This window comes from Lygodium microphyllum, chromosome 5 (assembly GCF_053477565.2).
Source record: "Lygodium microphyllum isolate KBCC chromosome 5, Lygodium_microphyllum_v1.1.10, whole genome shotgun sequence".
Taxonomy (NCBI): domain Eukaryota; kingdom Viridiplantae; phylum Streptophyta; class Polypodiopsida; order Schizaeales; family Lygodiaceae; genus Lygodium; species Lygodium microphyllum.
In genome coordinates, this window is record NC_141139.1 from 77,272,727 (window position 1) to 77,288,140 (window position 15,414).

Here is a 15,414-nt window from a genome sequence, read left to right on the forward strand (position 1 = left end):
GGACAACGGGGACCTCAGCCCGCTCCGCCTCAGCCACCTCCTCCAAGAACTGCAGCTCAAAAAGCTTGGGATACACAAGATGCACAGGCTTTGTCGCTGATTGCTTTGGCAGTTTAGCGGTCCATCATCCCTCACATTCGTTCAGCATCTTCTTCACGAGATGCATGGCTGACTTTGGAGCATATGTTTGCAGGAAAAAATGAGACTTGAATCACTTTCTTGAAGAAAGAGTTAGAGACTTTAAAGATGAATGAGGGTGATTCTATGCAGGATCACTTGAATAAGATTCAGGACTTGCGGAAGCAGCTTATGAATGTAGATGAGTACTTTTCGGATGCACAGTTGATATCCATCACCTTGAATTCCTTACCTCCTTCATACTTGTCTTTTCATACTGCCTTGAACCTCACCATGAGGATTGCCGCGCAGCCACTCACTTTTATTCAGCTGGTTAGTTTGCTTCTAGAGGAGGAGCAAACAAGGAAAAATAGTGGTGTGGATGCTATAGTCTCTGAGCAGGCTTTTGTGGCAAGACAGAAAGGCAAAAACAGCAAGGTAAAAAATGCTTCACAGAGTTCTGGTACTTCTGGCACATCACAGAATCAGACACAAGGGGGCACGCAAGCTAAAAAGGGAAAATGTCATTATTGTAAGAAGCCAGGCCACTATATAACTGAGTGTAGGAAGCGCATCGCCAAAGAGAAGAAGGAGTCAGGAATGTCTGTTTCTACTACTCCTTCCATTGCTAGTGAGTCCGCGTCCTTTGTTGTAGACAGGGACTATTGTTTTTACACTTGTAGTTATGACATCTCTTGGGCTGATAGAGCACTTAGCTCTACAGAAGATACTGACACTTGGTTCTTTGACAGTGGTGCTTCTAGGCATATTACATCTCGCAGAGATTTATTTGCTTCAGTTTAGTGCACCTTCCGTTGGGATATCTATATAGTGTGCCAATAATGCATCATACCCTGTTCGTGGTATTGGGGAGATTCAGCTCACAACCATTGATGGCTCTATTCTCCGCTTGCAGGATGCTTTGTTTGTGCCTGGGATCAATAAGAATTTGCTATCTATTTCTTCTTTGATACGTTGTGGTTTGCAGGTCACATTTGATGATGACCGTTGCATGGTTAGAGATAAAGAACGCATGACTTTGGTCTTGACAGGATCTTTGTGTCATGGTTTATATGAGTTGGATGCTCTTTCAGTAGATCAATCGGCATACTTGACATCCACTCTTACTCCTGCTATGATACAGGCAGAGTTATGGCATGCTCGTTTGGGGCATGTAAACTTTGGCAGCTTGATGCTTTTGCAGCGTACTCAGATGCTAGATGGCTTACCTCTCTTGGAGAGACCTCCTGAGCACTTATACGAGGGATGCATTTTGGGGAAAATGCATCGTTTCTCATTTCCCTGTGATGTTGCTTTCAGAGCAACAACCAGATTGCAGTTGGTGCATTGAGATGTTTGTGGGCCTATGCAAACAATGTCATTGGGCGGTTGTTACTATTTTGGGACATTCATTGATGACTTTACACGTTTTTGCTCGGTCTACTGTTTGAAAAAGAAGTCAGAAGTGTATGATGCATTTTTGGCTTTCAGTGCACTTGTTGAAAATCAATTTGGATGCAAAATTAAGACCATCCGTTCGGACCGAGGGGAAGAATACATGTCCTCTATGCTGAATTCTTTTTTGAAGCAGAAAGGCATAGTCCATCAGTACACTACTGCCTATACTCCATAGCAGAATGGGGTAGCAGAGAGGAAGAATCGGTCACTCATGGAGATGGCCAGATGTATGCTGAAGGCAAAGAGCTTGCCTCATAGTTTTTGGATGGAAGTAGTCATGTGTGCTTGCCATATTTTGAACAGATGCCCTACCAAAGCCTTGAAGACCATCACACCTTTTGAGGCTTGGAACAGCCGTAAACCTTCTGTTGGCCACTTCCGTACCTTTGGGTGTCTTGCCTATGTCCATATTCCACAGGTACTTAGAAAAAAGTTGGACAACAAGGCTATTAAGTGCATTTTTATGGGATACAGCAGTGAGAGCAAAGGCTACAGACTCTATGATCCCGTTACAAAGAAGGTTTTTGTCAGCAGGGATGTTGTTTTTGATGAAAAATCAGAATTATCCTTGGCTGGTTTGGACACATATCAGGCTGCCCGTGATGTTTTTGAAGGGCTGCTGCCCATTACTTTTGGTGATTCAGCTGGAGCTTTAGAAAATGAACCTCATGTTCAGCTAGCTGCTCCTATAGAAAGTGCAGAAATTCAGCCATTGGCTGATCGGAATATCCAGCGTAATGTTGAAACTGAAATTCAGCAAGAGCTTGCACACAGTCAGGAAGCTAGACAGATACCTAGATGGTATTTGCAGACTATGCAAGATAGTCATTTGGATGCACCCATGGCTGGTCGTACTAGAAGGCAAACTCGTTTGCATGATTCAGCACATACCATGGAGTTTGTTATGGCAGCAAGTACTTTTGATAATGAAGAGCCTGAATGTTTTGAGGATGCACAACACAGTGTGCATTGGATGGCAGCAATGCAAGCTGAATTAGATTCTATCACTAAGAATCAAACTTGGGATTTGGTGTCTTTGCCATTTGGGAAGAAAGCCTTTGGAACGAAATGGGTCTACAAACTGAAAAGGAAAGTAGATGGATCAATTGATAAATACAAGGCACGGCTTGTAGCTAAAGGCTACGCACAGAAAAAGGGCATTGACTATGAGGAGACATTTGCTCCTACTTCCCGTATGATGACCGTCAGGTCTATGATTGCTTTGGCTGCACATTATGGTTGGACAGTGCATCAGTTGGATATCAAGACTGCATTTTTACATGGGGAACTTCAAGAGGAAGTTTATGTACAGCAGCCCATTGGTTTTTACAGTTGAAGGCTCAGAACATTTAGTTTGCAAGCTCAAAAAGGTACTATATGGTTTGAAACAAGCTCCTAGAGCTTGGTATGCAAAAATAGATGCTTTCTTGCTTGGTCAGGGGTTTCTAAACAGCTCATCTGAGTCTACCCTTTACGTATGTAAAGAAGGGGGATCTATGTTGATTATATGTCTTTATGTTGATGACCTTTTGCTCACTGGAACACATGCTGATCAGATTTCAGCATTTAAACAAAATTTGCAGCAAACTTTTGACATGTCTGACTTGGGAATTTTGCATTACTACTTGGGCATCTAGTTCATACATGATGCTCACGGTATTGGGCTATCACAGTCAAGGTATATTGGGCAGCTTCTTAAGAAGTTTGGCTTACGGGATTGCAAGCCAGTTTGTACCCCCATGGAACCTGATCTAAAACTGTCATTACATGATGACAATGATTTGTTTGATATACATACATATGCTCCAGCAGTTGGATGTCTTTTATATCTATGCAACACTAGGCCGGACATACAGTTTGCAGTTTCAGCCTTGAGCAGGTATATGCATCAGCCACGTATGTCACATTGGCAAGCTGTCAAGCGTGTTTTTCGTCACTTGCAGGGTACTAAATCTCTTGGGTTGCTTTATGCCAAGGGAGAACCACTGCAGTTACATGCTTACAGTGATTCTGATTGGGCTGGTGATTATGATTCACGTCACTCCACTAGTGGCAATTGTTTCTTTCTTTGCTCTTCTTGCATTTCTTGGCTTAGCAAGAAACAATCCACTGTTGCCACATCGTCATGTGAAGCTGAATACAAGGCAGCTTTCACTACCACAGTTGAATGTGTATGGCTTAGACACTTGCTAGCTGATCTGGATGTATCTGTTACGGAGCCTACTCCTTTGTTCACTGACAGTCAGAGTGCCATTGCAGTGACACGGAACCCAGTGTTTCATGCACGCACGAAACACATAGAGATCCATTATCACTTTGTCAGAGAGAGGCTACATGCAGGTGATATCAACCTTGTCTATTGTCCTACCACCAGCAATGTGGCAGACATCTTCACCAAAGCTCTTCCTCGTGACAAATTTGAAGCATTTCGCGATGCTTTAAATTTGATATTCTTTGGTGGCGGATGATCCTTGTACTCTTGATCACTCTTCACTCCAGGGGGTTTGTTGGGTATTTGACTCACGCCTCACTTATGCCATGCTCATATGGGAGTGTTGGTGATCAATAGGACACTGGGGCACTTTTTACTCTCGGTAAGAGAGGTTTTTTCCCCCAGACTTATAGTCCTTATTTTCGTATGTGCTTATGTGCTTATGTTACACACTTACAGGCACTTACTGTGTTCGGGTGTGAACACCCCCTACAACCCTAAGGTTTAAGGGTTGTACTTTGTACTTTCATTCTACACTCTTTCAGTCTATTGGTATTGGGTCGAGCTTCACTCTGTCTCACTCTCTCTCACTGTCTACTGCACTCCCAGCTGCACCTCGATCCTCTCACCTCACATAGTTGAGATACGCAGACATACAGATTGCGCCCGTGTACATATCTGCATTCCTTTGTATTCAGCATACATATCTGCATTCCTTTGTATTCAGCATACTTCATACAGCAGATCTTCTGCTGTCTCTTTCTCTCCTCTCTCTATGTTCACCCTACTCTCTCAGTTTTGGTCCCACGCTTCCGCATCTCTGCACTTTGACAAGCTGTGGTCCCCAAATGGCAGTCTAAGACCTTTTGATATAAGAGCACCTCCCAAGAGCTTTTAATGAGAAGTTTTAGAGAACAGGGAAGGATAACAAGCTGCCTTAGTTTGATAGAGATAAAGATGTAAACTAGGTTTTCACTTTCAGAAAATTTTGAGCTTGCAAGAGCACATTATAATCCAATTTGTGTGTCAGGGTTGTCAACCATTTTCAAGGTACAGCTGGAAGATGATCGAATCTGTTCATAGACCATGAGGACCCAAGAGCTTGGGACAAGTTCAAGGTCCTATTTATGGATCTTTTGTCTTTCCAGAATAACAAAGCTGCAGTCAAAAAGGAGTGACCCTGGTTGATGTTGGTGAAATGTGACCCACCTTTACATAACAGAGGTAACATAGAAGTAATGAAAGCCTAGTACAGGTGTTGACTTAATTTGAGATTTGTCCCTACATATGACATTTCATGTTAAGCTAATTTGAAGGGCTGTATGGAATCAGCCCTTGAGTCAGAAAGGCAAAGCATGGGGCTCTTGAGAATCCAAGACAAAAGTGGCATTAGTCATTCCAATCCTCCAGTCAAAGCATCACAACGTAAAAATCAAATCCACATTTTACTTTATGTGCTGGATAATGTACACCCTTGTACGAATACAGTTTCATTGGAGTGAGCATGAAGTGTTAGACACTAAAGCATCAGAGTAGTCTGGCAGAAATGTTCTATGAATGCTATGCAAACTGTTCAAAAGCTAGACATTATCAGGAATAATCTAGTTTAAAGTAGAGTTGCTGTGAGAGCTTTATGGTCTTGAGTGTTACGTTGAGAGTATTAGTCTTTATATGCTAAAATATAAATCTGGGGCAGCCCAATGTCGGGAGGCAATGCTGTTGAAGACCGTTTGTCTGCTAGAAGGCTTCATAAAGCAGACCGCGAAAAGTTAAGAAGAGACAAGTTGAACGAACAATTCTCAGAACTAGCAAGTGCGCTAGGTAAGGTTGTGTGATGGGATGGCAGGTGTATGTGCATGTTCTACTGTTAAGGTGTGCTTAGTTCTTTTGATTGCAAAATAGTTAAATAGTAGATCTTTATTCTGTTGGCAGATCCAGATCGGCCAAAGAATGACAAGGCTACCATTCTTGGGGAAAGTGTCCAAATTGTGAAAGACCTTCGTGAGGAGGTTAAGCGTTTGAAGACAGAGCATACTTCTCTCCTTAACGAGTCTCGTGATGTATGTTGAATGAAAGTTTTTCATCCCTGGGAATGGGTAGACGTCATGCAGTAAACAGTGCTTATTATTTTATTACCATTGGTTTTGTAGCTGACTCAAGAAAAGAATGAGTTAAGAGAGGAGAAAGCTACTCTGAAGAATGAAACAGAGCAGCTGCAAACTCAACTCCAACAACGCTTGCGAACATCTTCACCATGGATGACCATGGATCCATCTATGGTGATGGGTGCTGCAGCTTTCCCTTACCCGGTACCTGTTCCACAGCCGGTCTCTCTTTCTCAATCTGATTCCCATCAGGTGGGACCACCTCGTGCTCTGGTTACTCCTACACCTTACATGCCCCTTGCACCTCCAATGGGCACCTTTCATATGCATCCTGGCCTTCAAGCATATGCTATGTTTGGAAATAGACCTGGGGATGCAGCCAACTCATATATCCCATTTCCAGCATTCCCACAACCTGTAAACTCACACATAGAAAGGCCATATGCTCAATATCCTTCTCCTGTGCAGCCTGTTCCAGGGTATGTTGTTCAAATGCCACCAACTCAGGGATCACAAGCACAAGTATCTCCTCCACCCTCAAGCTCACCTGTATATAGGCCTTGTGTGCCTGGCATTCCTGTTGTACCTGCTCCAAATCATGCATCAAGTCAAAGGTCAAAAGGAGGAAGCCATCGCTCATTGACCTGTAACAGCACCTCTCAACAGACGCCGACTGAATCAGAACAAGAATCTGGGACTGCTGTGGCATCTGAATGTCATGTTGAAGGTCCAGGATCTCCAGTAATACAGGTACTTGTATACTGACATGGATGTTTGTGTGGTTAGGTGATTGTATTGATGGCTGTTTTTGTGCTTCCTTCTTGTCTGTAGTTTTGCATGTACCTAAATCTCTTTGACTTTGGTTTCAGCCACCAGACACCTGTGAAGAAACAGGAAGCCCTGAAATCAAAGATGCTAACTCAGGGATGGGCCAAGGAAATTCTTCAGGGGCAAGCCCAGCTGCTGTTGGTTCCCCTTCATGTACGAATGATAAGTTAGAACTTCCATCTTCTCAATGTGGTCTGTCTCTTATTAATGAAGGAAACAAGCTTTCGGGATCACAACCATCAACTTTTAGTGGCATAGAAGCTGAGGCTGAAGACATCCATGATCCAACATTGAGGCCCCCTGCTGCATGAGCAGGAGAATGAACTGGTAATTGAATTCTTGGAGTAGAAGAGCCATATAGCCCAAGGGCTTCTTTGATACTTGTTTGTACGTCAATTGGTTGCTGGCAGTGTGGGGAGACAAGATCGGCAAGATCCTTTGTAAACAGCCATTTGAAAATTTGTGTGGCATGTCTCTCAATTATTTTTATGCATGATGATTCTGACCTCATTGGGGTCCAAAATGTAGAATTGAAACCACCAATGACGTAAGAGTTGTTTATTAAATTGAGCCACTGCCGAGCAGAGATTTGCGTCAGCGCAGGACCAAACTTTTATGTGTAGAGTTTCATACTTGTACATAAATCTAAGTATATGGAAATATATAGAAAGGGAAAAGCACTAGTATTGATGATCCTAGAAACAGTGAATTGTGGTAGTGAGACAACCTTTCATGCACACAAGAAATCAGGTGTTGTGGCTCATTGAGGGTTAATTCTTCACAAGAGGTATTCACTTATAGTATGGTGACATGTGGAATTCCAATCTGCAATCCCCCAATCTGCAATCTAAAAGACACTTCAAATACCATGCATTATTCCTTGCAGAGAATTGTGCTTTTCACATCAGTGTTCTCCTTGCTATTAGTGAAACGTGACACTAGTCAATGTGACATGGAAATGTGTGGCCCTCTCATTTCAGTGGCAAGTAAATTGCTTGCATAGAGCATTCCATGCATTTAGGACTTCGTGTTTAGCCATTTTGAAGCACAATTTGCTACTAATGTACATGGACATGGTCTGGTCACCATGCGTAAAGGTGCCCTATCCGAATGTGTAGTGCTAAGTGTCTCAAAATCAAATGGCAATTGTGCATAGTTGATGTTCATTTTTCATATTTGAATGGATCTCCTCTTAGTTTGGAGTGTTACATAAGAGGTAAGCTCTCAGACTCATGAGCTTCTTACATATGCATCTTGCTTTATTACTAACTCATATTTTGGATAATAATTTGTATGTGATAGCTATTGCTGAGATTAGCTTGTCCTTTTTGAGTATGTTCATGTTGCTGATGTTAAAGATTGTGCACACCAATTTGAAAGAGGAAAGGGTCAAAGATACACTAGTTGTGCTTGTTGGTTCTTTGCCTTTTGTTGTAGAACCAAGTGTAAACTATATCTGACCTCACTTGTTGTAGATGTGTTTTTCCTCCTATTACATTGACCCTACTCGTATTACATTAGTACCTTTGGTCTTATTTGCTTACATGCTTTGATGAAAGGGAAAACTTGATTAGTAGTACCTTGTAAGTTGTATTTAGAGCATCATCAAGGTGTTCTAATAAAGCCCCACGTTAATTTCAATATATTTGATTATGAAGCATCACTATATATTGAGGGGTTTGCCTCATGTTATGAGAATAGTCAATTGGGATAAAGGTATGTTCTTGCTTTGGATTGTTGTTGCTAGATTTCTTCTAGGTATAAAAGCAAGAGTGAGTGAGCTGCCAATTGTATGATAGTTTGGACAACCTCATATGGGAAGTTAGCTAAAACCTTTGGGAGGAAGATGATATTTGAATCAACCCAAGGGAGAATGTACAAAGGCACTTCTTTTCAAGGATAAACCCTAGGATAATTGGTTAAAGCATTTTCCATTTTGGAGAGAGGTCAATGATAAGTTTTTCATCAATGTTGATCTTGCTTCATGAGAAGAAATAAATAGATGTCTATCTAAATTTATCCATTAGATTTTCCACTATTTTGGCGTTTGCTTCCTTTAGACAACAAGAAATAATTGCCTTCTAGCTATTTTTGTTTGCTAGAATTTCCCTTGGTTTGGTGTTTATTGCATCCTTGAGACAACTTTAAGAGTTTAAGGTGTAACCATTTTATTGGAGGGTTTATGTTAAGTATATGTATGTATGCTTGAGAGAGAGAGAGAGAGAGAGCAAACTCTTCTTTCTTGAAAAGTAAGATATCCACACATTTTAAGCCTAAATGGACCACTTAAATGAACTTAATAGCGAGTAAATTTTTTGGGACATGCACCACCTTGTCATCGCACCATTGTATAAGCATATACCTTAAAGGATAATGCTAACAATTAGGCCATTTTACCTTATCATGCTTGAAGAAAATAACTAAGTTGGAACATTAGAGGCTTGTGCTCTAAGGAGAAACATCAAGAATGGAGGCAACTAATCGGATACAAAAAGTCTAAACTAGGTGCTCTTCAAGAAATTCGGACAGGCTCAAAGGGAATGATCACGTGGTACTGGTGGAATGATTGAAGATCAAAAGATTGTAGGACACACATTCATTATGAGGAGTGTCTTAGTGGATCTTATATGACAAAAAAACCATGGATTTACATGGCATTCTAAGCACTGTGATGATACTTGAAGAGAAGTCAGACTTGTTTAGACGTGTGAAGGTGGTGGAGGCTGTTGCCTGATCTTAGATTTATGTTGTCCTTGGGGATCGCCATATTGGATCATGTTCTAGTTTGAATTACCTTTAGGATGGTTTGACTGAGAGAATTTAACAAAGCCCTCCCCCTCTTTAACACTTATTTTCAAAGACAAGAGGTTTGTTAAAGAGCTTGTCAAGGCTTGGAAAAGACCCTCTTCAACTTCTCTTAACCTTAACCAAACTTGAAATTGGGAGCTTGGTATCAAAGTTACTACAAATTGCTGTAAAAGGCATGGGTGACATTAAGTTGAGATGGGTAGACAACTACTCACTTCAAGTAAACAATCTAGAGATGGAGTTATAAAGTCCTTTGTCATCAATCCTTAGAATGTTTCTAATTCACTTGTTGCATTATTCTATAAATTATATTAAGGATAAATAGGATGATAGAGTTTGAGATGCAAAGGTCCAATTGAAAGCCAATTAATAGGGGGAGGGTCCTCACATCAAACTTTTTTCCAAGCCCTAGAAGTCAAGTAGAGGAGAGATACCTTTGTCACAATTGAAGATGGGAACGACATTTAGCTTAAGGACGAGGAAAGTATCTTGGCTAGGTTCTTGGAACACCTATCCTCAATTGGTTGGGCCCCATGAAAGCCTATGTTAGTCAGGAGATTACTCTCTTAATTCGGAGGCCGTATGGCAAAGGAGAATTGCATTATGTCCTTAAGAAGATGAAGAAGGGAAAGGCCCCTAGTCTATGTGGTGATTCCCGTTGAAAGTCATTAAAGCACTATGGGATGTGTGTGGTATGGATTTGTGTAACTTTCTCAACAAAATTAGGGTTAGTGGGTGATATGCTAGCAAAGGAGAATCGGGAAAGGAAATCCTCAAAGGTGACATAAGAAAGTCTCCAAGTCACTATAGAATGCTAAGAATGATGTGGCATGCAAAGTCTACTTTAAAGCAATGGCCATGAGAATGAAATGTCAGAACAAGGTTCCAATGGGTGACCTTCCAAGAAGAATCCTCAAAGGAAACAAAGTAACCCTCATCATCCACCAGTGCACCAATAGAGATAAGACTCTTTATGAGAGCCGATACATGTTGAACATTATGCAAAGTAAATATACTACCTGAACCAAAACTATAGCTTAGTATCACCAATACCAACCATCTACAATGCCAAGTCATTCCCCAAATGGACAAATACAATCATACTACGATAGGAGTGGAACCACTCTCTATGAGGGGTCATATGAAAGGAAGCCCGTGAATCCATTAACCAACACTGAGTAAAACTAGGCGAAGCATCATCTAGCTATGACTCATCCAAAGCAGAAGGTGCAAGTATGTAAGGGAAAATGCTACAATTATCAGACTCGTCATGTGCTTTTGCTTTTCCCTTTTGCTTGTGCTTGTCATTGCGCATTTTATGGCACTGCGGCCTGATATGTCCTACTTTTCCATAATAAAGGCATATCAAATCGGACTTGCATCCACATGACTTATTGCGAGACATGTCCACACAACTTAAAATGAGACTTTTGCAAGTCTCTACCATGGCGGTCATTTCCACTCTTGCCATCATGGCAACCTCGAACACTCCAAGCATGAGAAGTATGAGAAGCATCCACATTCTTCCTATTTATCTCATGTGTTAGGAGAGTGCACCCTCTACATCAAACAATTTTAGCCCATTCTCGAGCGTATTTGCACACATAGTAGTACGGAATGTGTCCCAAGACTCAGATAGTCTAACCAAGAAGAACAAGGGTGGAATATTGTCCTTCAATTCAATACACAACAATGACAACTAACCAATGATAACATGAAACTCGCTCAAATACTGAGAAACACTAGTGCCTTCCTTCATATGAAGGTCCATAAGAAGCTGTTTTAGCCAATACATCTAAGAAGTAGGGCTTTGCTTTATCATAAAGATTATGGATTTTCTCCCAAGGATCCCATAGAGATTGCCTATCTATGACAACATTATAATAAACCTACTTGTTGAGGGACAGGATAATCATGGACATGCAAAGCTCATCTAAGTCATCCCATACATCTGGATCTTGACCTTCAGGCTTAATGCTCTTGCATTTGATCAGTCTAATCCGAGATTTCTATACCAAAACCTGCCAAATTTGGGTCTTCCAATAGCCATAATTGCTACCATCCAACTTTTTGATGTTAAAATGGCACTGTCATTTGAATGACCAATCATATTATAGGAAAAAGAAGTACAATACAAACCAAACAAGCTGCTAAAATACCTGCAAAGAGCCCCAAAACAACCACTGTCAAAACAAGCTAAAAACAAGAGGTACGGACCAAATAATGAGTTATCCACAAATAATGACCAAAATAGCATCAAATGGAGGGGACTGCTCTCATTAATAGTATAATAGTCTGCTATTACAACATGTTAAAAATGAGGTACAATATACTCAAGCTCACTGCAAATAAAATCCAAAGCTCAATGTAACACCCGTGTTAAGTAAGCAGCTCCTACTAGAATAAAAGGCAGATGCGAGACCAACAAACAAAGCTCAAATCCTCTTTGAGTGGCATCCAAGATTCATCAAGTACATAGCGAGAGCATAAGACCCAATAAAAGCTTCAACCCCGTAAGTTCATAGACCTCTGAAGCATCCAATGAAGTATCTGATAACCAATGTCAAATGTATTAAGCTCAAATGCATTCAATAGCATAACAAGCATAGAGCTTCAATGTCAGGCACCAATAAATTTGATAGAATGCCCAAATAGCATGAAAGAGCATTAGGCATAGATTTTCCCTGTTAAAACCTTGCTCCCCACTATATGTAGTACATTAGTAAAATGACAGTCAAGACTAAGCAAAAGTGAGCTCAATCAAAGCCCAAAAGCATTCCAGGAGCACAGCCAAGCATGTGGCATTAACCATAGACATCAATGTATCATGCTAAGTAGTCGAGAAGCATCAACAAAAAGCAATAGGCCTATGCTTTCACTAATAAAATAGCATTCAATCCTGCTTATTACAACATTAAAAATGATAGTAAAACTGAGCCAAATATGGGCTCAAATCAATCCAAAAGCATTCCAATACATTGGCCAAACATGAGCATCTTGGGAGCATCACATAAGCCAAGAGCATGACATTTGCCAAACAAATAGCATTCAACCTTGTTATGACAACAGTGATATCTATGAGAAAACTGAGCTAAAAGAGTGTTCAAATCAATCCAATAGCATCTCAAAACAATGATGTATGATCCCCCTAGTATCCGACAACAAAACATAGGTATATGGGCATCCCATGAAGAATATATGAGCTCCAAACATTGAAGATATGGCTCCTTGCTTAAAGGGAGTTATTGCCCATCAAATATGGACCTAGATAAAGCTAGATAATGGAATCATGAAACTAGCCTTCTTTCTCAGAGAGGGTGGTAATGATCTGATTAATGAACAATTACAACAAGGATAAAATTCACATAAACTGAAAATGTACATGATACGACTTAATCTTGGACAAATGGTAGCCTACTAGCCCCAAAAATTGGTGGCCCTTGTGGTATTTCTTTATCCTTTATTGCAAATTGGTAGAGTTTACTGAGATTCTTCATTCTCCTTTCCTCTCTAAGTGCCTCTTTCTATCATAAATAGCCAACAAGCCTTCAAAAAAACTTGCCCTTAGCTCAAGGGATAGTTTTCTCAAGGGATTGGCCTTTAATTGTGCTCCTTGGGTGACAAATTTAGCCCCAAATGTAGTAAGCTTGCATTTTACCGTAAGGGTACTAGAATAGTGTGGACTTGACAACACTTACCATTGTGTGCAAAATGGTAAGTGCTATGTTCAATCATACTTTTACAATTAAGTGCTATGTCCAACCATGCTCTTACGATTAAGTGCTATATCCAACTATGCTTCTATAGTTATATGTATTAATGAACATTACACTTCTACTTTTTCATTGAAGTGCTCCATTAGAAAAAGTTTCCCTTAGCCCCTTATTGTTTTCTCTTGTCATCCAACCTCTATTTGATCACATAGAATTCAAAGTGCAATAGGGCTCGATTAAGGGACTCCCTTTACCTAATGGTGAGATGCTTGCTATACATAGATGTTTGCACATGATAGTTCAAATATAATTGCAATCGTGCATGAAACTTACAAGAGTTGCTAGCTATCTATGATGAATTTGCAGTGTTTTTATATTTAATGGTTAGCAAAGTAAAAGCTAACTCTTGTTGGATTAGAAAGATGAAATCGATGAGGTGGATTGCTTGGTCTTTAAGACTAGAGAGAAAAAGGCGAGATATTTCGCTATCCAGATGCTACTTTGGGGGCTCGGATTACCATGAAATAACAATATGAATGGCTAATGGAGAGATTCAAACTTAAATTCCAAAATTGATGTAACATTGAATTTAATGATATTCTAACTTTTAATAGGCTAAACTACGGGAAGCTTGAGATAATGTTTAGAATGTTTTGTTGGCCTTTTGATGTAAAGGAAGGGTTGCATGTTATTACATAGGATCTTATAGTTTAGCTTTAAAAAAATGATGGCCTTGGACTCGAATTGCTATAGCTAAAGGCTACTAGGCTAATCTATCAACTATTGAAGCGGCTTGATGAACCTCAGTTGCTCAGATGCTTATGAGGCCGGTTACACACCAAGTAATGGACGGCCAACCCCCGCCCAGAGTGTGGGCATGCACTTTTTGAAATTGGGCACGAACATGGGCGTCATACCTTCACACACCAAAGGGACACAGTTTGTAAAAAAATAAAAAAGAATAAACTTATAAATCTTTTGATTGGTTGCAAATGCAAAAAGTACACCCTTGTCCGCCACTTTACAAAGTGGGCAGGGGAGACTCCCTGTCTAAAAGTGGGTGGGGAGTTCACGTGTTTAGCAGGTAAACAACAGGTCATGTCCTCTCCAGTGTGTAAAGGACTGTGGATGCCAACCTTTAAATAAGTGTTTTGATTGGTCAAAGTTTACAAAGTGGGCATCCCTTTTTTGGTGTGTAACCAGCCTGATTGTTGACTCATTGGATTGTCAACTCTAGCTTGTTAGCATGTGGGTGACAGACAAGTGAAAATGCATCGAAAATCTTGTTCTATAAGGATTTGAAGGTCCGCATCAAATCTTCATAGGTTTCTTAGAAGCTCGTGGAATCTTTGAGAAATGTTCATAATCACATTAAAGTGGAGTAGTGACCTTAGTCATTGCTTTAGGGCCTTTAGACTTGGTTTTAGACACGGGTGTCTATTGATGGTTTTAGACCTATCAAAGTAGAGTTCATCAAGGTAATAAGGATTTTTGATGGAGGCTTGAAAAGGTGGAGATGAGTGGGACCTTACAATAATGGTATTGTTCTGTAGTATGGATCATGCTTTAAGATACTTTTGATAAGAAGCACAAAAGGTAGCCATTTTCTAAGAAATGATTTTACTAGTGGCCACTAAAATATATGCATCCAACTAGTATCTTGTGGCATCGCATTCCCTCTTGTAATGGTTTTTTCTTGAGCTTTATCTTTGAATAATGTGCAAATCATTCATGCTAGGTCCAAATAGCTACAAGGTGGCTTTTCTCCTATAAAATTAACGTAATTTGGTCATAATGTAACTAATGTAATTTAGACATGATGTTGAATATAGAATTCTAGTTTATAATCAACTAGTATCAATTTTTTGCTTGTCATTTTTAAAAACCTTTAGGCTTAATAATTTAGTTTTCACAACTTAGTTACATTCAATAACATTTTCTAGATTTAATGTTCTCAACACCCTCTAGTTCATACAATAACATTTTCTAGATTTGATGCTCTCAACACTCTCCAATTCATACGAGCTCTTCATTCTACAAACTCTTCCACCTCAACATTTGAATCCATAAATAACACCTCATCCACGCTATTTTTTTGCTCTCTAAACTCATCTAATCATGATACTATAATCCTTTTCCACCCCATCATCTACCCCCTAAACCTCTTATAGCT

General features: G+C 40.2%; 1 protein-coding gene across 6 annotated transcripts in view; it reads left to right on the forward strand.

Moving 5' to 3' along the window:
- The window catches only part of LOC148036015 (uncharacterized), a 36,484-nt gene extending 28,896 nt beyond the window's left edge, over nt 1–7,588 (forward strand). For 4 of the 6 annotated variants that reach the window (XM_087678019.1, XM_087678018.1, XM_087678021.1 and 1 more), the window contains 4 exons: nt 5,484–5,608; nt 5,720–5,847; nt 5,938–6,642; nt 6,762–7,588. In XM_087678019.1, coding sequence (XP_087534145.1) covers nt 5,484–5,608; nt 5,720–5,847; nt 5,938–6,642; nt 6,762–7,031 — 1,228 coding nt within the window. In that variant the 3' untranslated portion in view covers nt 7,032–7,588. Of the gene's footprint in view, nt 1–4,817; nt 5,012–5,119; nt 5,213–5,483; nt 5,609–5,719; nt 5,848–5,937; nt 6,643–6,761 lie in introns of all 6 variants that reach the window. The other 2 variants (XM_087678023.1, XM_087678022.1) reach the window with 2 other exon arrangements.
- Nucleotides 7,589–15,414: the final 7,826 nt, after the last annotated feature.